The 27,120-nt window shown below is 49.9% G+C and overlaps 1 protein-coding gene across 2 annotated transcripts; it reads left to right on the top strand.

Annotated features, from left to right (window-relative positions):
• Positions 1 to 1,392: 1,392 nt before the first annotated feature.
• FBXO17 (F-box protein 17) lies at positions 1,393 to 26,670 on the top strand. Of its 2 annotated transcripts, XM_045785726.2 has the most exons (6): positions 1,393 to 1,603; positions 20,199 to 20,561; positions 21,345 to 21,456; positions 23,317 to 23,412; positions 24,226 to 24,361; positions 26,170 to 26,670. In XM_045785726.2, the coding sequence occupies exons 2-6, from the start codon at positions 20,216 to 20,218 to the stop codon at positions 26,311 to 26,313; spliced, it is 834 nt and encodes a 277-aa protein (XP_045641682.1). In that variant the 5' UTR covers positions 1,393 to 1,603; positions 20,199 to 20,215; the 3' UTR covers positions 26,314 to 26,670. The 2 variants fall into 2 exon arrangements, with proteins under 2 accessions (XP_045641682.1, XP_045641689.1); XM_045785733.2 differs by lacking the exons at positions 24,226 to 24,361; positions 26,170 to 26,670 and adding an exon at positions 23,975 to 24,207 and having other exon boundaries at positions 1,470 to 1,603.
• Positions 26,671 to 27,120: the final 450 nt, after the last annotated feature.

Raw genomic sequence — 27,120 nt, 5'->3', positions numbered from 1 at the left:
AAACCTGCTTCACAAATCAGGCCCCCAAACTCTTCAAGCCATCAGACCTGACAAAACTGACATCAGGTTATTTAGAACTTCTATTCCACTAAGTGTGCATTCCTCTGCGTAGACGCTCTGAAGCAGAAATACCGCGTGACCATGGAGTGCCATCCGGACCCTGCTGGGAATACTGCGGAACCCTGTGTATGGTATAATCATTCTATAGCCTTCTAAATCTAAAAAAAAAAAAAAAAAAAAAAAAAAAAAAAAATCCGAACTCCAAACCATATAGTCCTAAGCCTTTCAGGTAAGGGGCTGTGTGCAGATCACCACATAAGGGACCACCCATAACACAACAATTTTACAACCCACAGTAGAAATTTCTTCCGAAGGTGATTGGTACAAACGAGAGGTCACATTTACTGGGCGCTGCAAGCGCAGGACCTCGCGCCCGCCTCACGATGGCGCTGTGGTGCCTCCCCGAAGCTCCTAGCAGAGGGGACCTGGGGAACCCACCCATGCTCCAAGCCTTGCCTGTTGTGTGACCCCCCAAACAAGAAACTTGCAACGCGTGCAAAGACCACGTAACTCTGGGCCTCAGTTTCTCGTGAGAGGCGTCCTTGGGGTCATACGTAGAAAGCATTGAGCCCAGTGCCTGCTCTGAGCGAGCACCGGGTAACTGGAACCGGCAACGGTGTACCAGTGCGAGCAAGGCCTGGCGTTCACGAGTCTCGCTCTGGGATGCCCCAGGTCAATCCCTTGAGGTCTTTTGGGCGATCTAGGGCAGTCGGAAGGAACTGGGGCGGCCCAAGAGGTCATGAGAGAAATGCGTCAGGGCCTCATCCTTACTGGTACTGAACCTAGGATTAATTCGTTTGTCTACAGCTTAGGGGAGCGGGCGGGTTCCTAAAGTAGGGACACACGGGTTGTCGCTGTCGCAGAGGGTCCACTCAAGAACAGACCCGGGCTTCTGAGACTCTACGCCGAGGACACAGTGCACATGCGAGAGAATCCCTGTGGATGGGCACTTGATCCAGTGTTTCCAACCAGGCCCGGGGTCGGAGTCACAGCTAAGCCATTTACAGCACTGGCCAGATGGTGGGAGAGACGTTTCGAATGGCGGAGGCGGCTGCAGGCGGGAGGCCGGAATGAGAAGGAAACAAGATTTGGGCGGCTGGCACCAGGCCCACGGCGGAGGCTCTCGGGGAGGTGGACCTCGCCCGGGGGAGGTGGCTGGGGTGAGCACCGGGACCGGGGTGCCAGATCGCAGGGCGCCGGGCGGCAGGTACCCACGTGGGCCAAGTGTAGGCTCTCCAAGGGGCGGGCCCCCGGATCCCGGAGCGCAGGGGCTGCGTCTCCTCCCCGCAGGCCTCGCGGCAGCTGGGCCCTCCCCCGGCGCCGGCAGCCTCGCGGATCCCGCCCCTGCCTCGCTCCCGCCCGCGGCAGCCGCCCGCCGGCCGATCTCCCAAGCCGCCGGCCCCCCCGCCGAGGACCGACTTCCCAGACCGCGGGTCCCGGGGCTCCCTGGGCGGAGCCGATCCCAGGGAGCCCCCCGACTGCCTCCCAGAGCTGGGTGGGGAAAGGGATCTTAGCCCGCCGCCGCCTCCGAGCGGGCCGCCAGGTGAGCGCCGCGACAGGTAGGGACGCAGGTCGGGACCCGTGTCCCGTCCCCACTCCCAGCCGGGGAGCTCGGGGAAGGACTTCCGCCCTAGACCCTGCCGGGGGGGCGGGTCCCCGGGAGTCCTGCTCCCCAGCTCCCCTCCCCGGGCCCTGCCGGGGTTCTCGGCTGCGCCAGCCAACTGCGTCCCTTTAAGCCCAGAGTCACACAAACGTTTGAAAAGCCCCAGGTGGTATGGAAAGGGCTTTGCTTTTAAAACGGGTCCTCCGACGCCCACGCCTTCCACCCCGTTGCTCCTTAGCGGAGGCTACCCTGGGATAACCCCCCCCCCAAAAAAAAAACACCCATACCCGATCAACACGTGTACACAGCAGCCAGCGAAAGGCCAGACCACTTTTTACCCGTTCTGGTTTCTGTCTCTTCTGGCTGGCGGCCCCGTCGCAAAATCGGTGAATCAGAAGTCTCCGAACACCGTTTCTTGATTTAGCAACTTTGTTTTTAGCTGCCGCCGCTCTTCCCGATTTAAATTTTGTTCTTCTAAGTTAACTTTTGCAAGTGTTGAGTAATGGTAACGCTCCGTATCTTGTTCTTTCAATCTCGATCCTTCAACTTCAGATAGCATCCAGTAACTAACAATTTGGAAAGACTGCAGTATTAGGAAACTACTTTTAAAGTAAGTAATTTTTTAAGTGCCCCGGGACGACACAAGAACAAAAGACGAATGAGGCAGACGAAGCTTTCCATCAAACACAGCCCTTGAAACGGCAGCCCCAGCCCCACAGTCAGTTGAAATTTTAGGTAATTAAATGACTTTTCAGAAATGGCAGAAGTAACTTGTGATCTGTGGTGCGTCTTTTTAATTGCTCTTTTTAATTCCTCTGGTAGTTACTTTCAGATCTTTAAAGCAAATTCTGGGATGATTTCTTATTTTGTCAACTTTTAGAAGATGTCCAGTAATCCCTTACTAAAAATGGGTGGAGACAGCTTTCCTAGTGTCCAAGTTTCCCTCCCTCTGATAATCACACTTCCCTTGTTGTTTGTCTGTTGGCTGCTTTTGTAACATCAAAACAAACAAAAGACCCAAAAAACACCTTTTTAAACATGTTCCTTGTTCCATTAAATATTTATAGGATCTGTTGACTCCCCGTTTTGTGAGGCCTGGCTGAGGAGTCTGCTTTAATACTATTTTTAATAGAGTTTTTATATTTATTTAAATACTAATCCAATCAAGTCATATATGTGGTTCACAAATGAAATAGAAATGAGTCTACCTTTTTTTTTTCCTGTTATAGAAGCACTGTCTCTTTAAGAAAATGGAAGGGGAGGGTCGTGTTTTAGACTAAAAGGGATTGAGGAGACATGACACCACCCCCAGGAGTGTGTGAGTTCCCAGTTTTGTAAGAAACCGCTACAAAAGACCTTCTTGAGACAATGGAGGAAATTGTTCATGGACTGAATGTTAGATAGCAGAATGAAATGGTGTTGAGTGGTAGTGTAGACCTATAGTGCCCCCTTATTCTTTCTTTATTAAAAATTTTTTTATTTAAGTTCAATTTAGTTAACATATAGTGTATTACTAGTTTCAGGGGTAGAATTTAGTGATTTGTTCGTTGCATATAACCCCCAATGCTCATTACCCCTTATTCTTTTTTTTTTTTAAGATTTTTTTTATTTATGTATTTGACAGAGAGAGAGAGAGAGAGAGCACAAGTAGAGCCGCAGGCAGAGGCAGAGGGAGAAGCCGACTACCGCTGAGCAGGGAGCCTGACTCGGGGCTCGATCCTAGGACCCTGGGATCATGACCTGAGCCAAAGGCAGACGCTTAACCCACTGAGCCACCCAGGCGTCCCTACCTCTTATTCTTTCTTAGAGGATGCACGTTGAAGTATCTAAGAATTCATCAAAGGACAGAAAGCAAATATGGCAAAACATGGAACATACATTCTACCATTCTTTCAACTTTTCCATGTGATGAAACTTTTGTGGTAAAATTTGGGGAAAATAAAGTAAGACAAGGTAGAAACTAAGAAGGAGATCAAGGCGGACCGACGGCCGCAGGAACTCTGGAGTCCTCCACACCCAGGTTCACATCCCAGCTCTGCTGCTCGCATGTCGGGTGACCTTGGGTCCATGGCTCCGCTTCTCCGAGCCTCAGTTTCCCCAGCTGAAAAATGGTACCTCCCTCATGGAGCTGTTTGTGAGACTTCTACGAGGTTTTGTAAAGGCCCACGTGTGTAGAGCAGCTGTGGGCAGCTAACCACAGCTGTCAGTTTGTGAAGGGTTTTTCTCAACTACCATAGTGTGCTATGCTAACATCATAACCTCAGTCGGGCCCTTCCTTCTACTCTTTTTTCCCTAGAGATAGATTTTTTTTTTATGTAAGCTCCACGCCCAACGGAGGACTTGAACTCACAACCCTGAGATCAAGACCTGGGATCAAGAGTCCATGCTCTACCTACTGAGCCACCCAGGCGCCCCAAGGTAGAGGTTGAACTTGGCATTTTCTTTTTCCCTTTTAAAATTCACCCAGTGGCTCTGATCTTGCCATTGGCCATTTTTTGCCCTGCTGTGTTTGGTCCTGACTTCCTAGGCACGGGTCCCCTGAGCCCCCATTCCTGTAGTTGGGTTTCAGTGATGGCATGATTCTGATAGGGCGGTGAGGTGCGCTCTCCAATCCCACGGCTGGACTTGATCTGCAAACATAGTAACTGACATGTCCGGGGCCAGGCCTTGATCACGAATAATTTTCCCATAACCACAAGGAGGTGGGAATTATTAGACGTCCCCAGTGTCTGATCTAAAACATTGGGGCCCAGATGTTAGACTTTCTGAATGTGAGGCAAGTCATGGGGAACCCATTCTGAACATTACAGAAGCCCCCCCCCCCCCCCGTGGGGCTGGGGAGCACCGTGTAGTGAAACACACTGGTATTTTCTTCAGTGAAATGCATGGGATAATCGAATCTCACATCAGTTTGACCCAGTGCTGCCCCCAAATGGGTCTGGGAAAGACTTCAGTTTTCAGAGCTTTTGGATTTAGGGACTGGAGAGAGGGATTGGGTACCTGCACATTTCTCATTTTACGGAGAGGAAATTCCACTCAGAGAGGGAAGGCCATTTCCTCAAGGTCATGAACAAGAGTTTGGGGTGGGGCTGAGCCAGGGCTGACCGACCATAGAGAACGTGCAACGTTCCCCTCTCCCCAGTGCCCCGCCCCGTGGCCTATCACCAGCAATTCCCAAAAGCAATGTCCCTTGCTCGCCTTGTGATGCCTTCTCTCCCAGAAATATCACTGCTGCCTCCTGGGAATGAGATGATGCATAGAAAGAATTTTCCAGAGTGCCTCGCACAAAGAAAGCACTCAGCAAATGTGATTGTAATTTGTGCTATGATGAAATGAGACCGTTCCTTCTTGGGTCCAATAACATCAGTGGTGTTTATCGATAGCATTAATATTCTTTGAATTATGAAATAGAACATCCATGCAGACAGAAAGTGTAGAAAACAGATGCACGGTTTAACAAAGAATTGTGAAATATGTAACCAGGGCCCAGGTCCACTGCAAGGACATTGTCAGCCCCCAGAAGTTTCCCCGAGTGCATCTGGTTAATACCCCTCTCCCTCCCGCGGGGGAACCACCACCCTGATTTTTATGATCCTCGTTTTCCTATTTTGCTCTTCTTTCTACGGTTTTAGTACCTGCATGTACATCTATAAACAATATTTGATTCATTTAGCCTGTTTGCGAAGTTTCTAAGAGTAGCGCCGTTGGTGTTGAGTAGATAATTTACCATCCAAGCCAAGAAATTTTGGAAGCAATAGGGGTGGCTAATTACCCTAATTACCCCGGACGATGTTTGTTGTAGATCGGGACTACCCCCAGGCAACTCAGGCTGCTGGTTGTCCCGGGGCTCTCACCCCAAATGGAGCTTTGGAGGTTCATCCGTGTCGTTGGGGTTGCTTGTCCTTAACTCCCATTCATTGCTACGTAGCGTACCATTCTGCGACTCCGTTAATTTACTTATACATCCTACGGTGGATGGGCATCTGGGTCCTTTCCAGACCGGAGCTATTAGAAACAGTCGCGTCATGAATATTCTAGTATGTGTTTACTGGCTGTGGCATCAAATTGCTGGGTCACGGGACAGGCACACTTTCAACTTCATTGAAAAATGCCCATCTAGTTTCCACAGTGGCTAGACCCATTTATACTCCCATCAGGACTGTAGGTGAGTTCTCGCTGATAGCATTTTAAGTAGATTATGGTGATGGTTTGCGTTGGTTGGTTGGTTGGTTGGTTGGTTGGTTGGTTGGTTGGTTTAAAGAAAAAAAAAACCATATTCTTTATTACCCATGAGGTTCATTGCATTTAAGTTAAAATATACCAAAAAGCCAAAGGAACTTTACCACTCCATGACCCAGAGGGCACTTGGGTCACGGAGGGGAATAATAATGAAATGACAAGAGAAATAGAGTGAGGAACTGTATATATCCCCCTGCTTCACCCCTCCACCAATTTTTAAACACTGTCCGTTTTAAAGATCATTTGCAATTGACCTTTGTAACTTCAAATTTTAGGCTTCACTTCTATTTTTTTATTCTGGCAACTTTTGATTCCCAGGATGGGAAGTAGGTGAGCCAAGCATCTGGGTCTCCCCTCCCCCCTCACCTTCATTTCCCATCTTTTGTTACTTGTACATTTATTTTCACAGTGTCAAGGTTGATAACATCTACAGTCTGTTCTGTTACCATATTTAAGTCTTACAGGCTTTCACTGTCGAGTTTCCAGGGTTTTTGTGACAGCTTTAGTGAGATGTAATTTACATACCGTAAAAGTCAGCCCTTTAAAGTGTACAATTCAGTGATTTTTAGTGAATTTACAGGGCTGTGCAGCCATCACCAGTTTTAAAGCATTTCTGTCACCTCCAAGATATCCCCTGTGCCTGTTTGTGGTCACCTCTCTGTTCTCAAGCCCAGCCCCAGGCGACTACTAATCTTTCTGTAACTTTAGATGTGTCATTTTCGAACATTTCACATAAATACATCATACAATATGCGGCTTTTTGGGTCAAGCTTTTTTCACTTAGCATGGTGTTTGGGGGTTCATTCATATTGTCGAATATACCAGTACTCCATTCGTCTTATTGCTCAACAGTGTTCCATTGTACGGATAGACCACATTTTGTTTACGCATTCACCAGTTGATGGACATTTGGATTGTTTCCAAATGGATAACGCTCCTATGAACGTTTGTAATCAAGTCTTTGCGTGGACGTGTGTTTTTTGTTTCTCCTGGGTAAACAGTCTAGTGGTAGAATTGCTGGATTTCATGGAAAGCTTATGTTTAACTTTTTTTTTTTTTTGTAATGTTCGCCTTTTAAAGAAACTGCCCGACTGTTTTCCAAAGTGGTTGTACCATTTTACATTCCCACCAGCAACATGTGGTGGTTCTGGTTTCTCCAGGTACTCGCCAATCTTTTGAACAATAGCCATTTCTGGTGGGCGTGAGATGGTGTCTCATTGGGATTTTAATTTGCATTTCTCGATGACTAATGATGTTGAGCATGTTTTCATGTGCTTGTTAGTCATATGTATATCTTCTTTGGCAAAATGTCGCGTTGAATTTTTTGTCTATTTTTAAATTGGTTTGTTTGTCTTACTGTTGAATTTTAAGTGTTCTTTATATATTCTGGATATGAGTCCTTTATCAGATATATGATTTGGAGGTGTATTCTGCCCATCTGTAGCTTCTCTTTTCATTTTCTCAATGGTGTCTTTTGAAGTGCAAAAGTTTTCAATTTTGATGATATTTTATTAATTTTTTCCTTATATGGATCACACTCTTGGTGTTATAGCTAAGGAGTGTTTGCTTAACCCAAGATCATGAGATTTTTGTCCTATTTCCTTCTAAAAATGTTATGGTTTTAACTCTTACATTCAGGTGTATGGCTTATTTTGAGTTGATATTTGTATATGGTATGAGGTAAAGGCCTAAACTCATCTTTTTTGCATGCAGATTTCCCATCACCGTATGTTGGGAAGACAGCCTTTATGCTAAGAGACCAGATCTTAAATATTCTCACCACAAAAAAGAAATGATAATTAAGTGACACGATTAGAGGTGTTAGCTAATGCTAAAGTGGTAATCACACTGCAATATATAAATGTATCAAATCAACACATACACCTTAAATTTACACAATGTTAAATGTGAGGTATATAGACATAGATACAATCTTTCTCTTCTGAAAACCAATAAACAGGTCTATTTGAGGAGAACGCCCCAGCCTCCAAGTCAAATGGATTCTTTCTTCTTGCTCTTTGTCAAATGGACGTAACATGGATACAGTTAGTGTATATCATATTTGGACCATGACTTTCTTAAGCAGTTTTTTGTTTTTCCTGCGGTTTGTCATAGCTTTAGTTTTTCCCTTTTTTTAAAGATTAATTTTTTTTAAGTAATCTCTATACCTAACATGGGGCTCAAACTCATAACCCCGAGATCAAGAGTCGCATGCTCAGGGTGCCTGGGTGGCACAGCAGTTAAGCGTCTGCCTTCGGCTCAGGGCGTGATCCCGGCGTTCTGGGATCGAGCCCCACATCAGGCTCCTCTGCTATGAGCCTGCTTCTTCCTCTCCCACTCCCCCTGCCTGTGTTCCCTCTCTCGCTGGCTGTCTCTATCTCTGTCGAATAAATAAATAAAATCTTAAAAAAAAAAAAAAAGAGTTGCATGCTCTACTGACTGAGCCAGCCAGGTGCCCCTTTAATTTTTCCCTTTTGAGAAAAATTTTCTAACTTACCCAATCTATTTTTGGGATTTTTTTTCTTCCAGAAGACATTCTTCCTTTTACGATATCCTGTTTTTACTGTGTTTCAAATATCTCCTCTGATCTAAGTGTACCCAGGGCCAGCTACATAATTTGCAGGGCCCAATGCAAAACGCATATGCAGGCCCTTTGTTTAAAAATAATTGAAAGTGGGGTGCCTGGGTGGCGCAGTCGCTAAGCGCCTGCCTTCAGCTCAGGGCGTGATCCCGCTGTTCTGGGATCGAGCCCCACATCAGGCTCCTCCGCTAGGAGCCTGCTTCTTCCTCTCCTACTCCCCTGCTTGTGTTCCCTCTCTTGCTGGCTGTCTCTCTCTCTGTCAAATAAATAAATTAAATCTTTAAAAAAATAAAAAAATAAAAATAATTGAAAGTATCTCACTGGCAACAGCAGAGCACTACAACACACATGGAGCCCCTGCAGTGTGGGACCATGTGTGACTGTGCAGGTCACATCCTCATAGAGCCTAAAGCCAGCCTTGTGTACTAATTTCCTTATGTGTTCCTTTGGCCCTCTGAATTGCTCTTTTTTCACTGGGGTCAGTTCACTATAGTTCTGCCCATTTACCTTAATACTTCTCTTTCAGGCTGTGAGTTTTCTTCAAGCACCTGGTGATCCTTGCTTATCCAGTCACATTTTCAGACAAACAAGGGGCTGGGTGACTTTTTCAAAGTAGCTAGTATGATGGGGCACCTGGCTGGCTCAGGTGGTAAAGCACGTGACTCGATCCTGGGGTCATGATTTCGAGCTCCACACTGGATGTAGAGATTACTTAACAAAATACGATTTTTTAAAAAAAGTAACTGGTATGAAATTTGGGGCTGTTTTAAATATAGTCCTGCTTTCCCACTGGCTTCTTTGTCCAGCTGAAGGGGTGACTGAGAACTCTGGGTTTCGAGACAACATTTATTAGTGTTAGCACGGGAGAAGCCAGTCTTTGCTGGGAGCTCACTCCCAGATGCCAGAATGGGAAAGGCTACGCTCAGGGACACCAGCAGCCTGGGCACGTCCCAGAGGCTTCATCCAGTTCCTTTAGAGGACAGTCATCCCGTACGGTTTGGTTTTTCTTGTGTGTGAACGTTGGGCAGCCTGAGATCTGTGTGGGAAAACATGAAGGAGGGAGGACAGGGTGCAGGGAGCCCCTAGGAACAGTTTTGTTCAAAGATGGACTAACCTCTGTCCTCACTCTGCCTTCCCACTCCTGATCTGCATGCCTACCCCACCCTGGGCGTGCCCCCCCTTTGGACCCTTGACTATGTGTCCCTCTGGAGGTCCTTGAGGCCCCCCCTATCCCGACTTTGAATTCGATGCTAGCTCCGACACTTCTGGCTGCTTTCTGTCTCTCTGAAATCTAGTGACATTTCTTTTTTGTTGATGGGCTCCCTTCCCTCCCGGCTGTCGGTGGCATTTGAACTTGGTATTCCTGGGATCCTAGTTACAGAGCGTCTAGCATAGGACCAGGCACAGAGGACTTTGCTTTTTCATGCCTTTGCTGTCCCTAGAGAGGATGCCCTTTGAGAGGGAGATCCGACTGCCCAGATTCCAATCCCCACTCCACTTCTGACTGCTGTGTGACCTTATGTGAGTCATTTTGCCTCCCTGGGCCTCGGTTTCCTTATGGTGCCGAGATCAGCTGGGAGAGTACAGAAGTCACAAAATGACCTCACGCATTCCGTTCCCGGGTCTGCAGATCTGTCTTATCTGGCCCACGCTGTGCTTTCATTTTTCTTCTTTAATGCATTGCTAACATTGACAAATTAGGTGATTCCACACAAAAACTGGGATTTCCACTTTCTTTTGAGAAACCGGAAGATGTGGCCAAAGTGGACCCATCTTCCTACTTGGCGGTAAATTTGCCGGAGCCAGTACTGGCCCAGCCTTCAGACTGGTGCACCCTCTGGTTTGCCGAACTCTGCTCCCCCCTGTTTCTTCCACCCGGCGGCCTCATTTAGGGTACTGCCCGGCTGTCGGAGACATTTGAACTTGGTATTCCTGGGATCCTAGTTACAGAGCGTCTAGCATAGGACCAGGCACAGAGGACTGTTACTATTATGAGGCCAGCCAGGGGCAGCAGCGTGAGTGGAGGCTCAAATCCAGCCCTTGTTCTGATTGCCAGGCTCTGCTACCCCAGGGCTGCATTCACCCCGAAGGGATGCCTTTTTAAAAAAATCTACCCAGGACTGGGGCGCCTGGGTGGCTCAGTCAGTTGAGCACCAGACTCTTGGTTTAAGCTCAGGGTCACGATCTCGGGGTCCTGAGATCAAGCCTTGCGTCCAGCTCCTTGCCCAGCGGGGAGTCTGCTTCTCCCTCTCCTAGGGCCCCTCCCCCTGCTGACACTTTGCACGCTGTCTCTCTGTCTCTCTGAAATAAATAAATTTTTTAAAAAATCTACCCAAGACTAATAAAAGCTAGTATAGGCCCTGGTTATCAATAGCTCGGTCTGCCTTCTTGAAGGGGAAGCCACACTCCATCTTGGAACATGCAAACAATTCTGAAGAGCAAAGAATTTTGATCTTGTCTTACTGCTGATTCTTCTGTAACCCGTATGTTGCAGGTTAGAAACCACAGCAGCACCACAGTTCAAGAGCAAAGGCTTAAAATTAATAAGGGAAAGTGTCCGGTAGAGGGAACACTCCCGAAGGCATGATGAACAAGCCATTCTGTCAAAAATTTAAAAGACGGTTGACAGTAGCAGGTGCCGGCAGCGGCAGCTCTCTTCCATTGTTGATGGGAATGCAAACGGCACAAGTGTGCTGGAAAAAATTATTGCATGTTTTCTTGTAAAGTGAAATATACACTTACTCTACAATCCAAGAATTTCACTCCTAGGTAGTTTAGTTACTCACGAAAAATGAAAACCTATGTCCACACAAACACTTGTACATGGGTGTTCATTGCAGCTTTATTTTTTTTTTTTTAGATTTTATTTATTTATTTGCCAGAGAGAGAAAGAGAGAGCACAACCAAGGGGAGCAGTAGGGAGAGGGAGAAGCAGGCTCCCTGCTGAGCCGAGACCCCAACGTGGGGCTGGATCCCAGGACCCTGGGATCATGATCTGAGCTGAATGAAGGCAGAGGCTTAACCGACTGAGCCACCCAGGTGCCCCAACAGCTTCATTCGTGTACCCCAAGCGGGAAACAACCCAGTGTCCATGGTGAGTGGAGAAACAGCTTGTGGTTTACATGTTCAATGGAATATTACTCAGCAATAAAAAGGATTGACCTCCTGCTTGATACGTGCAACAGTGTGCGTGGATCACACAGATGTTACCCTGAAGGGAAGAAGACACGAGGAGCCTTTACTGTATGTATCAGAGTCCAATCAGGAGACTGAAACCACACAGTAATTTGGAGGGAGAATGTTTACTATACAGAATTATTAATTATAGCAGGGAAATAGCTACTAAGAAATAAAGAGAACCCTAAAGAATACAGAGATAGGAGACATACGGAGCAGCGACTACCTCTAAGATCCAAGACTGAGACCTTGGGAAAGATGACAGTCCCAGCCCCTGATCTCATTTGAGCACTCTTGGAGGAGGCTCACAAAGGGCAAAGGGGTCCCTTTGATGCTGTACCTTAAACTGGATGGAAATTCACCTTCTGGAACTGGCCAGAAGTCCATCCTCTGGGAGGCTGGGGAAGGCAATTCACAAGGAAGGGTCTCGCTCTAGGCACTAGGAGGCCGCCTGAGGTGGGTGCCAGGGCAAGGTGCTGGCCGCGGGGTGCTGCTGACTGCCGGGCAGTGGAGAGGCCTGCACACTGCAGGAGTGGGGCCTGAGAAGCTGCCCGCCCTGGGGTAGCCAAGCCTGGAAGCTGGAACCAAAAAAAAAAAAAAAAAAAAGGCTTCTTCCTGTAACGTTCCTCTGGCTCCCTCTACTGGAGAAACTCAACATGTCAGCTGGCACAGGAAAATGATTTAAATGGCCAAACTCCGCAGTTTGGCAACTTGGAGCTGTAAGGCAGTCGATTGATAACTGGCACATTATATGATTCCATTTATTCTAGGAAAGAATGATTACAGTGACAGAAGGCAGATTAGCGGTGGTCCTGGGATGGAAGTGAGTCGGGGGGGGGGTACTGGGAAAGGGTAAACTTTTTGGAGTGAAATGCCGCGTATCCGGATTGTGGTGACGGTTACACGATCGTGTACAGTTATAATTGTGTACTGTATAACTGTGTACAGTTATAACATTATACACTTGAAATGTGTGCATTGTATTGGATGAAAATTATACATCAATAAAGGTTCTTTTTTAAAGGGACCAATCCTGGGAAACGCAGGGCTCGTGTACACATATAAATAGAAAGACATGCACACGTGTGCACGAACACAGCCCAGATGCACCCCGAATCCCCCACCGAGACGGCCCAGCCTACGCTGTGGTGCATATCTCTCCGTGAGGTATTATGGGAAGCAGTATTATTGGCACTGGCTTGGTGTGTGGCTCACTTCCTCTCTCTAAGGAGTTCACGTTCAGCGAGGGTGCCGTGGGGAGTTGGCGGAGTTTAAAGGGGGCGGTGAGGGGCGCCTGGGTGGTCAGCCATTTAGTGTCTGCCTTCGGCTCAGGTCATGATCCCAGGGTCCTGGGATCGAGCCCCGCATCGGGCTCCCTGCTCTGCGGGAAGCCTGCTTCTCCCTCTCACACTCCCCCTGCCTGTGTTCCCTCTCTCGATGTCTTTCTCTGTCAAGTAAATAAATAAATAAAATCTTTAAAAAAAATAAAAAATAAAGGGGGCGGTGAGGGTCACATGCACCCACTCCCTTCTCCCATTCCCTCTCTCGCCAGGGGAATCTGCAGAGGCATCTCACCTTAATCCTAATGCTTTCAGGTTATCAAATCCTCATCTTTAGAACAAAAATTTATTCGTTGCTTCCTTACCAATGGGTCTTCTTCCTTGAGTCCTGAGCATGGCTTGGGGATATCACAGCAACTCTATTTGAAGTAGAAGCAGTAGTTATCCCCATGTTACAGGCAAGAAAACGGAGGCTGAGCCAGAGGTCAGCAGCCTACCTGCATGATGCCCAGGAAGAGGCAGAATCAGGATTTGAACCCAGATCATCTGCCTCCGGTGGGAGCTCCTGATCACCACCTGTCCTGCTGGGGGCAGCAGTCCCAGGTCCGGAAAACCCTCAGAGGCTCCTTGCCCTCCACGGATGGGTCCTAATAGGGTTTACAGATACTGAATCTTCAACAGTTGGGTCATTTCTCTCCCTGAGACTGTATAATGAAAATTTTCAAGCATACAGGAAAGTTGAAATAATTATACAGAGAATAAACACTAACTCCTAGAGAGACAGTGACAATACCCATATTTTTTAGCCTGATCCTGAAGTATCACTCCTCATAGTAATAGTTTGTTCAGACTTCCGTGTTCATAAAACAAAACAAGTTAGTGAAATGACATTTCAAGTACAAGAGGGTATAAATATCACAGCAAGTAAAAACGTAGGCTGATAAATATATGAGTTACCCATAAGTTAGTCTAGTAGACTATTACCTGATAAAATCAATAAAATCGTTTTTTAAATCAACTAGAAACTGCTAAAATTAATAAAGATGAAAACCCATACAAATTAAGTCATAAAATCAATAAAGTTAAAACACCGTATAAAATGAAGACCATTTAATGAATCAGGAACCTTGACGATGACATTCTACTGTTTGGTCTGTGTCAGAAGTGCGCTGTAGCTGGAGAGACCGTATGGAGAGAGAGGAAAGCCTGCGGACAGAGCCCCAGCTGTGCAGCCCCCCAGCCAGGCACTGGGCGCGGGACCCAGTACACCCTCAGATGACCCGGCCCCACCACTGCCTGATGCCAAGTGCTCGGGAGCCCCTGAGAACTGCTGACCTGTGCCCGGGCAATTCCCAGAGCCAGAAAAAAATTATAATCATAAAATAATGGCTATTGTGAGTGTACTCCAGCAAACACAGCATGTCGATGGTGTCATCACTGAGTCATGGAGGTATTTGGGGGCAAAATTTTCCAGTCACTATAAAAAGGTCTCTGACCCTACACAATTTGAGGAACTGCTGAGGAGAGAGATAAGCCAGCTCACTCACTTCCAGGGGTGCCTTTATTTTGAGAGGTGCCATATTTTGTTTGAGAGCTCTGGGGAGAGCTTTTTGGACACATTCTTTGTTCCTTTCCGTGGACTCCCATCTCTTTTTTTGTTACTGTTTCTACTAAATCTTTTACAGGAAGTACCTAAACTCTACAGCCTGATGAATATTTACGAGGAAATACACACCTATAGCCAGCCACAGATCAGGACACAGAAACAGAACGCTTTCTAAATGACTATACCTCGGTCCGGTTAGAATTTTTTTTAATAGTTTTTTTTTTCTTAAGATTTTTTTTTTTTTTTTTTTTTAGAGAAAACACGGGAGGGGGGAGAGGCCAAGGGAGAGGGAGAAGCAGACTCCCCACTGAGCAGGGAGCCCGACCCAGGGTTCGATCCCAAGACCTGGGATCATGCCCTGAGCTGAAGGCAGATGCTTAACCAACTGAGCCACCCAGGCACTCCCTAGGATAGTAAATTTTACCACCAAAAAAAAAAAAAAAAGAGAGAGAGAGAGAGAGAAAAGGAGAAAAAGAAAGAATTAGCCTCATGGAACAGGCAACAAATAAAAATAAATTTAAAATAATAATAAACCAGTAGTCAGTACTTAAAAACAGCATGGTTTTAAAACAAACAAAAAAAATCACAGAAACGCGCTGTTCCTGAATTACATTTACTGCGCTCAAAGGAGATAAATACGTTTCATAGGCTGGAAGTGGGTAGTCAGGATTTGAACCCAGATGGGTCTGGGTCTGCAGTCAGGGCACCCACTGTTTCTCATCGGGGCCTCTTTTGGGATTTGGGGCAGGACGGTTCCTTGTGGAAGGTACCCAGCCCACGCAATGCGGGTCACGGAGCGTCGTCCGCGTTAGCTAGTGCTGCGTAACAGACTACTCAAAACACAGCGACCTAAAACAACAACCTTGGTGTTATCATTTCATGGCTCTGGGGATTGGCTGGGCTCGGCTAGCAGTTTTTAGGGGCTCGCTTACAGCGCCGTCTGACCGTGGCTGGGGCTGTGTCATTGGAAGGCTTATCCCCCACCCCGCCAATGTCTAGCACCTGGAATGAGTCTCGAACAGCCGGGGCTCCCCAGGCATTTCTCTTCCTTCTTTGGGTCTCTTCAGGGCAGCCTGACTTCAGTGGTGACTCAGGCCGTGGTGTGTGGGGTGTGCGGCTTGCTCGGGCTTCTGAGAGCACATTGTGGGCAGCTCTCCAGCTCCATAGTTCGGGGACTTGACGTTGGTAGCTTGCCATCAGTCACGGTAGGTGTATTTACCCAGACGTCAGCAAACGCTAAGAACCCAGATCTTTTTTCTCTCCTAGAGAGCTAGTTGTTAAACATTCGGCAGCACTCCACCGAACTCAGGGCTCCCAAGGCACACATCCCACGAGAGTCAGGCGGTGACTGTATCTTCTTTTATGACCCAGCCTTCGAAATCCCTTAGCAATGTCACGTCTGTGGAGCTCTGAAAGTTGAAGCAGTCACAAAGGTCTGCTGGTGTCAGGGAGAGGGGTGTGGACTCCAGGTCTGAATGGAGGGTGGTCAAGTCCTAGCAGAGCATGTCAGAGAGCCTATCTTATTATAGCCATTGTGGTCTGCATAGCATCGTGGGTCCTGGAAACTGCATACCATTAGCGTCCCCCAGTCACTGCGCCAGCCAATAACATAAGTGCCCCCCCAAACACACACAGTCCCAAACACTCCGACAGCAGGGCATTGTCGTGCCTACGTGTCCCATACTGACCCAGCCAGTGGTTGGCATTCAGCCGTGTGGACATGGTGGCCACGAGGCTCCTTATGGCCCTCAGCAGAGCACCCCAAACAAGGGTTTTGTATACTCGGGGCTCATAAGGTACATCCCTTGAAGGTCCTTGCTCCTTGGTGAAGCCTGTCTGCCCTCATTTTGCGAGGGGGCTGCCCCAGCTCCAGAGATCCCTTGTTTGCCAGTGACCAGCTCAGTCAAGCTGGGGAACCCCCTCCCTCCCTCCCTCTCTCTCTCTCTCTCTCTTTCTTTCTTTCTTTCTTTCTTTCTTTCTTTCTTTCTTTCTTTCTTTCTTTCTTTCAGATTTATTTATTTATTTATTTGAGAGAGAGAGCAAAAGCCGGAGGGGCAGAGGGAGAGAGAATCTCAAGCAGACTCCATGCTGAGGACGGAGCCTGACACAGAGCTCGATCTCACGACCCCGAGATCATGAACTGAGCAGAAACCAAGAGTCAGATGCTTAACTGACTGCGCCACCCAGGCGCCCCTTAACAAAACCTTAATCAACTTATTTAAAAATAATAACAGCTGTCATGAGTTGGGCACTTACGGACATTAGACAACATAACAAGCATTAGATCATTGAAGTCTCTTAACCCAGGGCAACCTCCCGCAATCGTTTTGCCCATTAAACAAGATGATGGGATTCCGTGAAATGACCCAGCCCCAGTGCTTGGCACAGTGGCTTCATAAGGGCCCAATAAATGTCACCAGATGAAAAAACTGTAGCTAAATGGCTGTTCATCATTCTTTTATGATGTGTAATGATAATAGCAACTAACATAATTTAGTGTTCAATATTAATTGAATATCACTCTTATTTCTGAGATACCAGTGAGTTTTCTTAAGTGCTTTACAAGTATTAACCCGTTCCATCCTTACAACAACCCCGTGCAGCAGGTACTGTTAATATCCTCGTTCTCAGAGCACGAGAGATTAAGGGACATGCCCTTGGTCACAGAACTAGCTAGAGGCAGGGCTAGAACTTGAACCCAGGCTGGCAGGATCCAGCCATGAGGCATTCATCGTGAGGCTCTTCCGCCCTGATGGGGAAGATGAAATGAGTTTCTCACTAGGTCTGAGCCCAATCACTGAGTTCTCCTTAAATAAAGGTGTTTCAACTTCCTGTGCCTCAGTTTCCTCATCTGTGGAGTGGGTTTCTGATGTGATGATTTGTTGGTTTGTTCACTTAACATCTCCTCATTGTACACTTACTGTGTGTCGGGCACTGGTGTGGACACTGGTATCCGGGATGCAAAAGGAGCTACAGATCTGCCCTTGTGGTGAAGAAGGTATTAAGTAGGGGCGCCTGGCGGGCTCAGTTGGTAGAGCATTCGACTCTTGATCTCGGGGTCGTGAGTTTGAGCCCAATGTTGGGTGTAGGGATGACTTTAAAATAAAATCTTAAAAAAAAAAGAAGGTCTTAAGTAAATTACATATACTTATGTGTGTGGTGCGTTAAGTGGTAATAAGAGCTTTAGAGAAGTATACAGTAAGGCAAAGCGACGGGGGAGTAGGTGGTGGTCATGAGGCCCTGAAATAGGGTGGCCAAGGATGGTTTCATGGAGAAGCTAAAATTTGAGCAAAGACTTGAAGTGTGGAGGTGAGCATAGAAATCCTCTGGATCCAGGTGGAAGGAAGAGCCTGTGCAAAGGGCCTGAGGTGTGGAGGCTCATTTGGCTGGGCAGAGTGGGTGAGGGGAAGCTGAGGGCAAGCAGGTGATGGGGGCAGACTGTGTGGAGCCTTGTGGGCCACAGTGAGGACTCTGACTTTATCCAGAGTGAGTCGGAGCCCTGGGCGAGGGGGCGGGGGGAGGGGGGTTTCTGAGCAAGACAGGGACAGGACCTGACTCAGGGGCTCATACCCGACCTGGCTACTAGTGAGGAACAGACAACTGGGGAAAGAAGCAGAGAGACAGTGATGGGCCAGGTGGGAGTGTATGAATGGCGAGATCCCCAAGGGAGTGATGGAGAATACGGAAGGTTTAACCACCAGTCTCTGACGCTGCCACATCCGACTGGATGAACAGCCAGAGACGCACTAGCGGCCACTAAGCGAATGGGAGGGGTCCAGAGGGTGTGGTGGCTTGGAGCCAAGTGAAGAGGCAGTAACCCTCAGTGTCAGTGTTAGTGTCAAAGTGAGGACTGAACCCTGCCTTTGACTTAGCACCAAAGGGGTCATTGGTGACCTTGACATTTCAGAGAGGGGGCAGGGGGGCAAAGCCTGATTAGAGAAGGTTTAAGAGAGAACAGAAGTAGAAAATTCGGAGGCAGAGACTGGTGACAACTTTTTTGAGAAGTTTTACCGAAAAGAGGAGCAAAGAAATGGGGCCAGAGCTGGAAGAGGAGGTGAAGTCAAAAGAGTGGGTTTGTTTTCAGACAAGAGGGATGACGCTGTGTGGGCTGCTGAGAATGATCGAGTGCAGAGGGGGAATCCAAGGCGCAGCAGACAGCAAGAACTGTGAGACTGTGACCTGCAGTGGGCGGAAGGGGTGCGAGCAGGTCACACAGAGGGCTGATGTTTGCAGGGCAGTCACTGTGGGAAAGCACAGAGGCCACAGGGCAGGTAGGTGGTAGACAGGGCGGTGGGTACCTGTGAAAGTTCACTTCTCATCGCCTGTAATTTTTTCTGCAAAATACGCAGCAGAGGGAGAATGAAGTGGTGGAAGGAGGTGTGATGAGCTAGGGGTTGGGAGAGAAGGTGTGAAAGAGTTATCTATAGAGAGGACGAGTCTGTGGATGGCGAATGTTATCTGATTGCCAGGCAGCATTCCCGGCTTGAGGGTCAAGTTCACAATCTGGAAGTGAGACAAGCCAGTGGAGTTGTGTGTTCTTCAGCCACCTTAAACTGGGTACAGCCACAGGGTAGGTGGAGGGCTGGATTGAACCAGTGTCACGTGTTGGGGGAAGCCAGAGACAAGGACGTGGGCAAAGAATGTTTTTAATGGTTTTCTAAGCAACTTAAGCTGGATAAGGAAGAAATGAGGACTTAAGGGGATGAGGGGCCGTGAAAAGGAGGTAGACACAAAGGACGGGGGGTCACAGTGGCCTGGAAGGATTGTGGGGGTGGGGCACTAGAAGGAAAGAGCTGGAGAGAGAAGGGGTGAGGAGTGGCGAGTGAGCTCCCTGAGATCGAGGTTCTGAAGAGTCTGTGGTTACTGACACAAAGTCTAGGTGTGACCATGGAAGGGAGAGGCTGAGAGGAGAGCAGGTCAGGGAGCAGAGAGGCAGGTGGCCGAAGGAGGGATCATCTACCTGGATGTGGAAATCACCAGGAATTTTGAGAAGAGCAGCCTGAGTGCAGGGAGCCTGGAGCTAAAATCATGAACTGAGTAGTGATCTGGGTGATGCACAGGCAGGGTAGTGAACCATCTACCCTGACGACACTGGAATCATAGCTGGGGAGTTTGGGGGAAGAGGGAAGAATGGTCTGGAGGCAGCACCAAGGAGCAAGATTTACCCACTTGGAAGGGACCCCGAGGGGCGCTGGGCTTTGGTTAGAGCAAGGCGACAAGAATGTTCAGTGAAGAGATTGAGGAAATAGATTTTGCTGAAGACAGTTCATGAGCTCCAAAGGCCCGAGGGGTTGGGGCAGGTTGGGGTACGGGGGTGGAGACGGTTCCCTCCTCGGTTGTTTTCTTCTGTGCTCTTGGTCATACATGTGAACTGCTTAGCCTGACACCAGCCAGATACGGAACCTGTGGTCAGCAGTCCTGGGGGAGTCCTGGTCAGACCAGGGCCCCTTTGCTCGAGGGGGAAAGATGAGAAGCCAATTGCCCTCAGAGCCAACTGGCAGTAACTAGGTGTCGGGTTTTCACAGGCCGTGGCAGTCCGCCGGTTCTCCACTGGAGCCGGTGGGGTCATGGTCAAGCCGCAGGGACCTTGCGTCCTGGGAGAAGGGAGGGAGGCCAAACTGCCCTGATCTGCTGACCCCTCTCAACCCGCAGGTCTCCGGCGGCCGGAGATGGGAGCCCGGCCCTCTCGGCGACGGCTGCCCGCGGACCCGCCCCTAGCCTTGGACGCGCTGCCCCCGGAGCTGCTGGTGCAGGTGTTGAGCCACGTGCCCCCGCGCGCACTGGTGACGCGCTGTCGCGCAGTGTGCCGCGCCTGGCGCGACGTGGTGGACGGGCCCACCGTGTGGCTGCTGCAGCTGGCCCGCGACCGCAGCGCCGAGGGCCGCGCACTCTACGCGGTGGCCCAGCGCTGCCCGCCCAACAGCGAAGACGAGGAGTTCCCGCTCTGCGCCCTGGCGCGCTACTGCCTGCGCGCGCCCCTCGGCCGCAACCTCATCTTCAACTCCTGCGGAGAGCGTGCGTGCCGGGGGCGGGGCCGGGTAGACCGAAGCATGGTGTGGGATGGGGGGCCGGGCCGGGCAGAGTGGGCGTGACCGGGATGCATGCAGCGGGGCGGGGCCAGGGCAGGGAGCCAGAGGGACGTGGCCGAGGGAAGAAGCTCATGGGAAACTTTCCGGGAGGGTCTGGGAAAGAGATAGACTGGGTGGGAGGGAGGGGCCAGGTGCTGTGGGCTGTAGAGGGAGACGAAGTAGATGGGCGACCAAGAGCTGGATGAGCCAAGGGCCCGGGCAGGAATGACGCAAGCCGGTACTGCAGCCGACTCAGTGAGCCGGGCTAAGGAGGGAGGAGCCAGGGGGCTGGGGAAAAGCTGATTGGGTGCTGGCGGGGGCGGAGCTTGCATAGAACTATGAAGCGGCCCTGAGAGCCTGTGGGGGGAGGGGAATTGAGCAAGTGGGCGGGGCCAAGGCGGAGGAGGCAGAAGGCTGTGGTAGGAGGGGGTGGGGTCATGATGGCACGAGCCCGGGGCGGGGCCAGGGAGAAGCCGAGTAGATTGAGGTGCAGAAGGGAGACAGAGCTGGGGGCTGAGGAGAAGCTGAGTGGACGGGCAGGGCTGAGTGACGTGGTCGTGGGGTGGGACCAGGAATGCCGGCGGCTGGGAGGCGGGGCCAGGGTTGAAGAAACCGGGGGTGGAGCGCGGGAGGGAGGAGTTGGTGGGCGGGGCAAGCTTGGTAGTGGCGGGCTGTCTGCTGGGCAAGTCGCTGGTGAATCCTTCGTCTTCAGCCCCGTTGTATCCCACAGAGGGCTTCAGAGGCTGGGAGGTGGAGCATGGCGGGAATGGCTGGGCCGTGGAAAAGAACCTAACACTGGTGCCGGGGGCTCCTTCCCAGACCTGCTTCGTGACTTCTTTCCAGTGAGTGGCCCTTGATCCCTGGGGCAAGGGCCCCGGGGAGGGAAAAGGACCCTAACCCTCCGTCCTCATCCTCACCCTCACTCGCCTTCACCCTCTCCTTCCCTTATTCATTTATTCAGTCAGTCAAATAGTTGCCAGATATTTGTTGAGGACCTACCAGGTACCAGGCACTGTTTTAAATGCCAGAGGTACAGGAAAAATTCAGAAAGGGGGAATTCAGAAAGGAGGTGCGGGAGACATGAAACACATAAACAGTAAAATAATGATGACAACAAAACAACAAACCTTTAGAGGACTTAGTCGATGCCAGCTGCTTTACATATAACTCTTTGAATCCTGGCAACAACCTAGTGACATAGATAGCATTATCTCCACTCGATAATAAGAAACAGGCACAAAGGGAAGCCAACACCTAATACATGGTAGAGCTGGGATTTGAACCCAGGTAATCTGGCTCCAGAGCTTCTGATTGTGATAAATTCTATGAAGACATTAGAACAGCTGACTGATTGATTGATTCTCTTTATTCTCACACCCATTGTCCTCGCTCCCTCCCCCCATGTTCAAGCATTCTCCTGTGGCATTATCCAACTTTCTAGTAGTTGCTGGTATATTAAGGGTGAAGTGATGTCTCACTGATCTTTTAATTTGCATGTTTTGATTTACTAATAATTAAGCATCTCTTCGTGTGCTTGTTAGCTTTTTGGATTCCCTCTTTTGGAAATTGCCTATTCATATTTTCTATTAGGATTGATGTCTCATTCTTGTTGATATACAAGAATTCCTTGTGTGTTTTAGATGTTAGCCCCTTGTTCATCCTGAACGATCTCCCACTCTACCGTCTGTATTGACTGTGTCCATGGTGTTCTTTGTCATTATTTTCATATGATCAAATTCTTCTCTTTTCTGCTTTGAAGTCTGTTTTTGAAGTTCTGCATGAAAAATCCTTCCCCACCCTTAGATCCTAACAGTATTCTCTCATAATCTCTTCCAGTAACTTCACAGTTTTCTCCTTCACATTTAGATCTTTAATCCACCTTTGAATGTGGTGTGCTGCTTCAATCACTTACGAAGTTTCTGTATATACCTTGGTCTGTCCCAGAGCCCTCTGTTCTCTTCCACTGGCCAACTCATCAGCTCTTCCACCAGGACTAGGCTATTTCTATTATGATGGCATATTCAAACCAGGGGAGAAGGACCGTTTACAAAGGTGTAGGCAGACCACAAGGGATGCTACATGAACCCCAGGCTAGGAACAGTGAGGGAAAGGGTCATTGCTGGTCCAAGGCCTGACAAGGATAAGGGGAGGAAGCAGTTCCTGAACCATAAAACAGGCAAAGAGGAGAGGGCCCCTGGAGCTGTGCCCTTTCATGGAGAGACACAGCAGGCCAACGATGATCCCTTGGAAGGGAGCCGGGAGGCTAAATAACCCAATTTTACTCTCCTCTCGCCCTTCCCTCTCCTGCTAGCACTTCCCATTGGCTGACCCAGCAGGAAGGGGAGGGTAAGGGAGACCTGTCCATACAGGCAGTACAACCTTAGCCCTTGGGGCTCTGCACTTTATTTAGGAGACTCCAGAATTCCCTGCTCCGTGTGGGCCTCCATTTGTACCTGTGTTCCTGTCCCCACAAATACTAGGGACATACAGGTCAGCCTCCTAGAGCCCAGAGCCTGGTGGAGGATGGTGGAGGGGAAGGGAGAGGCCAGTGGGAATGCCCAGACCACCATATATCTTGTCCAGTAGAGCAACCCCCGAGGGGCTACTTCAGATAGGGTTGTCAGGGGTGGAGGGCTTCTTGGAGGAGGTGATTTCTGGGCTGTGGCTTTCTGCCACATCCCTTCACCATCTCCCCTTTCCAGATGGTGCTTCAAGAGGCAGCTTGTAGACTTGGTGATGGAGGGGGTGTGGCAGGAGCTGCTGGACAGCGCCCAGATCGAGATCTGTGTGGCCGATTGGTGAGTAAAGAATGGCAACCCTCCCCGAGCACCATCAGGGCTGGCAGTTCTGCTGCACCAAGGGTTCCTCCGTGCCCCCATCAACCCCCTGGCCTGGCTGCGGCTACTGTGTGCCCTTCGTGTGAGGCCGAGGGGAGAGGGGATGCTCTCACAGTTGCAGAGGTTGGGAGGGGCAGAGCCTTGATGAGCCCAGAAGACCCCCACCCCACCGCACCCTTCCCTGTCCCCTTTCAGCAGACCCCAGGGCTGTTGACATGGGGGCCATGGACTGGCTTGATCTGAAACAAGTCACCCCATCTCACCCAGTCCACCCTCATCGTCCACACTCAGCACAGACCCTAAGGGCTTGTGGACACCCAACTCTTCAGGAAGGTTCGGAGCCCTGTGCCCTGAGAACTGAGACTCAGAGGGGCAGAGTTGGCACCGGGCACTGGTTTCGCAGCACCCAGTTCCTTCAAAAGCACTCGGGCTCTTCCTTCACGCTCTTGCCCCTCCACACAAAGTCTGGCTCCTCCCCCGGGGCTCTGGCTCCTCCCCCAAAATACCCAGGCTCTTCTCACAGGTTGTGGTTCCTCCCTGAACACCGTACTCCTCCCCCTCCACGCACGCACGTCCAAGGCAAAGCCCCTAGAATCTACCCAAGAGCACCCACGCTCCTCCGTGCAAATTCCCAGGCCCTGACTTTTCCATATGGAGTGTGAGGTGGGTGAGACCCTCCTCAAAGTGCAGGGAGGCTTAGCCCTCAGCCTCCCTCTCCCCACCCCGGCGACCCGGCCGGTGGCGGGGGCATCAAGGCTTACCACCACCTGGCAGGTGGGGTGCCCGCGAGAACTGTGGCTGCATCTACCGGCTCCGGGTCCGCCTCCTGGACATGTACGAAAACGAAGTGGTCAAGTTCTCGGCCTCACCCAACCCAGTCCTTCAGTGGACGGAGAGAGGCTGCCGACAGGTGGGTCCAGAATGCCCTCCGGACCACCCCTGACCTGCGCAAAGACACACCCCACCTCCAATCCTCTCAGATTTCCTTCTCAGCCCTCATCACGGCTGGAGGTCTCTAACAATAACTGCTAACAATCACTGAGCCCTTACTTCGACCCGGGCGCTCTTCCAAGAGTTTTGCCAACTAATTCATTTCATTAGCAGACCAACTACTGTGTGCTGGGTACTGCTCTAGGTGCTTGGGATGCAGTGGTAAATCAAAGTCCTTGCCTCTATCCCCATTCTAGATTCGAGGAAACTGAGGCATACAAGGTTAAGGGACTGGCCCCAAGTCACATTAAAGGAGGTGGGGCTCCGTTCACACCCAGGCTGGCTCCCAAGCTGTGCTGTGAGTCACCGCGCCTGTTATCAGTGTAACCTTTGTGGGGCGCCTGTGTGGCTCCGTCGGTTAAGCGTCTCTTGTTTTCAGCTTGGGTCCTGATGTCAGGGTCATGAGATTGAGCCTGCTCAGGATTCTCTCTCTCCTTCTGCCCCCCTCCCCACCCTTCCAGCTTGGGCACACCCTTAAAAAAAAAAAAAATCAAACATTTGAGGGGGCCTTCTTGTTTCCTCTCCTGATCTCCACCTCCCCACCCCTCCCTCCCCACTTAACACACATCCAGAAAAATCCCATTTAAAAGTGAATCAGATCACAAGTCTCCCCTACTTGTAACCCTCCTAGGGCTACACCTCAGAGGAAAAGCCCAAGTTCTATCCTGCAGCTATAAAAAGGGACCCATGCTACAACACGGGCGGACCCTGGCGATGGCATGCTAAGTGGAAAGAGGCCAGGCACAAAAGGCCACACTGTAGGATTGCATGTATAGGAAATGTCCAGGATAAGCAAAGACATAGAGAGAGAAAGCAGATAGATGCGTGGTTGCCAAGGCTAGGGGGAGGGAGGAATTGGAAGTGATAGCTAACGGATATGAGGCTTTTTTCTGGGGTGATGTAAATGTTCCAGAATTAGATAGTTGGTCATAATTGCATAACATTGTGAATACAATACACTAAAAACCACGAAATTGTACAGTTTTAGATGGTGCATTTTGTTAGATGAATATTATCTCAATTAAAAAAAATTTGCAAAGCATTAAGAAAAACCAGAGCCAAAGACTCCATGGCCCACAAGGCCCCACGTGATGTGCCCTTTACCTCCCTGACACCGCCTCCTGTTCTCTCTGCTCCAGGCACACTTCTACCTCAGGGCCTTTATGCTGACTGGTCCTATGTTTTGGTTTTTTAAGGGAGAAAGTTGTTCATTTTTTAAAGATTTTATTTATTCGTCAGAGTGAGCATAAGCAGGGGGAGGGGCAGAGAGGGAAGCAGGCTCCCCGGCCAAGCAGAGCCTGGCATAGGGCTCAATCCCAGGACCCTGGCCAGCATCATGACCTGAGCTGAAGGCAGGCGCTTAAGTGACTGAGCCACCCAGGCGACCCAGGACTGTTCCTCTGTTCGGAACACTCTTCGTCCTGATCCCCACATGGCTCCCTCCCCTCCTTCAGGTGTCTGCTCAAATGTAGTCTTAGTGGTGCCTTTGCTCACTGACTGTACAACCCCACCCCCCTGCCCCCTACTCCCAGCTGTCTTCAGTGTCTGAGTCCTCTACTAGATTGTCAGCTTCACCTGGGCAGGGCCTTTTTGCTTTCTTCGCTGCTGTATCCCCAGTGCCTAGAGCAGGGCCTGGTACCTCGCTGGTCTTGGGGAGTGCCTGTTGAGGAGGTGGAGGAAGGGAAGGGCCCACAGGTCCTCACACTCCCACTCTCTTTCCCCACGCAGGTGTCTCATGTCTTCACCAACTTTGGCAAGGGCATCCGCTACGTGTCTTTTGAGCAGTATGGGAGGGACACGCGTTCCTGGGTGGGGCACTATGGCGCCCTGGTGACCCACTCCAGTGTGAGGGTCAGGATCCGCCTGTCCTAGCCAGCCAGGCTGATCCAGCCTTCTAGAATGTACTGCCATCTGCTGAACATCATCAGTCAAGGGCAGTTTTGCAGCTGGGAACCCAGCCAGGAGCCAGCGGACAGTGGGGGTCCCATGTGGCCCATCCCTGGCGGCCCTCCAGTGAACCCCACTTGCTGCTGCTTCAACATGGTGGCCCACGTGCTGTGCAAGAAACCAGGGATCCAACCAGGCTGCTCACAACTTCCCCAGCTTCCCAGGTGGGGAAGTTACTCAAAGAGTAACTCAAGAGATGTTTACTTTGCTTGCAAATTGTTTTCTTACACGTGTGGATGTCAGTTGGTGGACTGAGTCAAAAACCAAAGGCCAAACCAGGATTTGTAACAGTAGGGGAAAGCCGCTGACAACCCGGGACAGTGACTCCTGTCCACATGTTTGTGGGGTAAGCCAACTGCTGGCAAGGAACAGAGGTTAGGCGGGGCAGTCTCTCCTTGAGGTCACCAACAGGGGCATCAAAGGGAACCCTTTCTGTGGTCTTGGGGGTCTCTGGGATTCAGCTGTGGGGCCTGTGTGACCTCCTCCTGCACCACCCATCAGCACCTGCCCCTTTGGGCCTGGCTGGTGCCGTTTCTTTCAGAATTCCAAGTTCCTGCTGATCCCCAAACCATGTCCCTGCCCCCCCTCCTGCCCCTACCTCAGGGGCAGCTCCCCTTCCGCTGGGCAACAGACTCCTTTTCTCCACTCTCTTGCATTCAGACTCCAAGAGCGAGGCGCGCCACGAGGGAAAGCGCTCGTGTCTGCCTCCCTAGTGTCTCCCGCCATTTCGCC

Source organism: Ursus americanus, chromosome 21 (assembly GCF_024610735.1).
Source record: "Ursus americanus isolate L20-20 chromosome 21, mUrsAme1.1.p, whole genome shotgun sequence".
Classification (NCBI taxonomy): Eukaryota; Metazoa; Chordata; class Mammalia; order Carnivora; family Ursidae; genus Ursus; species Ursus americanus.
This window is presented reverse-complemented; position numbering and strand designations above follow the sequence as displayed.

Excerpts from the sequence above, each read along its gene's own strand:
- FBXO17 (XM_045785726.2), top strand. The coding sequence starts at position 20,216 with ATGGGAGCCCGGCCCTCTCGGCGACGGCTGCCCGCGGACCCGCCCCTA. Across the intron at positions 20,562-21,344 it reads CTTCAACTCCTGCGGAGAGC|AGGGCTTCAGAGGCTGGGAG; the intron begins GTGCGTGCCGGG and ends TGTATCCCACAG. Across the intron at positions 23,413-24,225 it reads GAGATCTGTGTGGCCGATTG|GTGGGGTGCCCGCGAGAACT; the intron begins GTGAGTAAAGAA and ends ACCACCTGGCAG.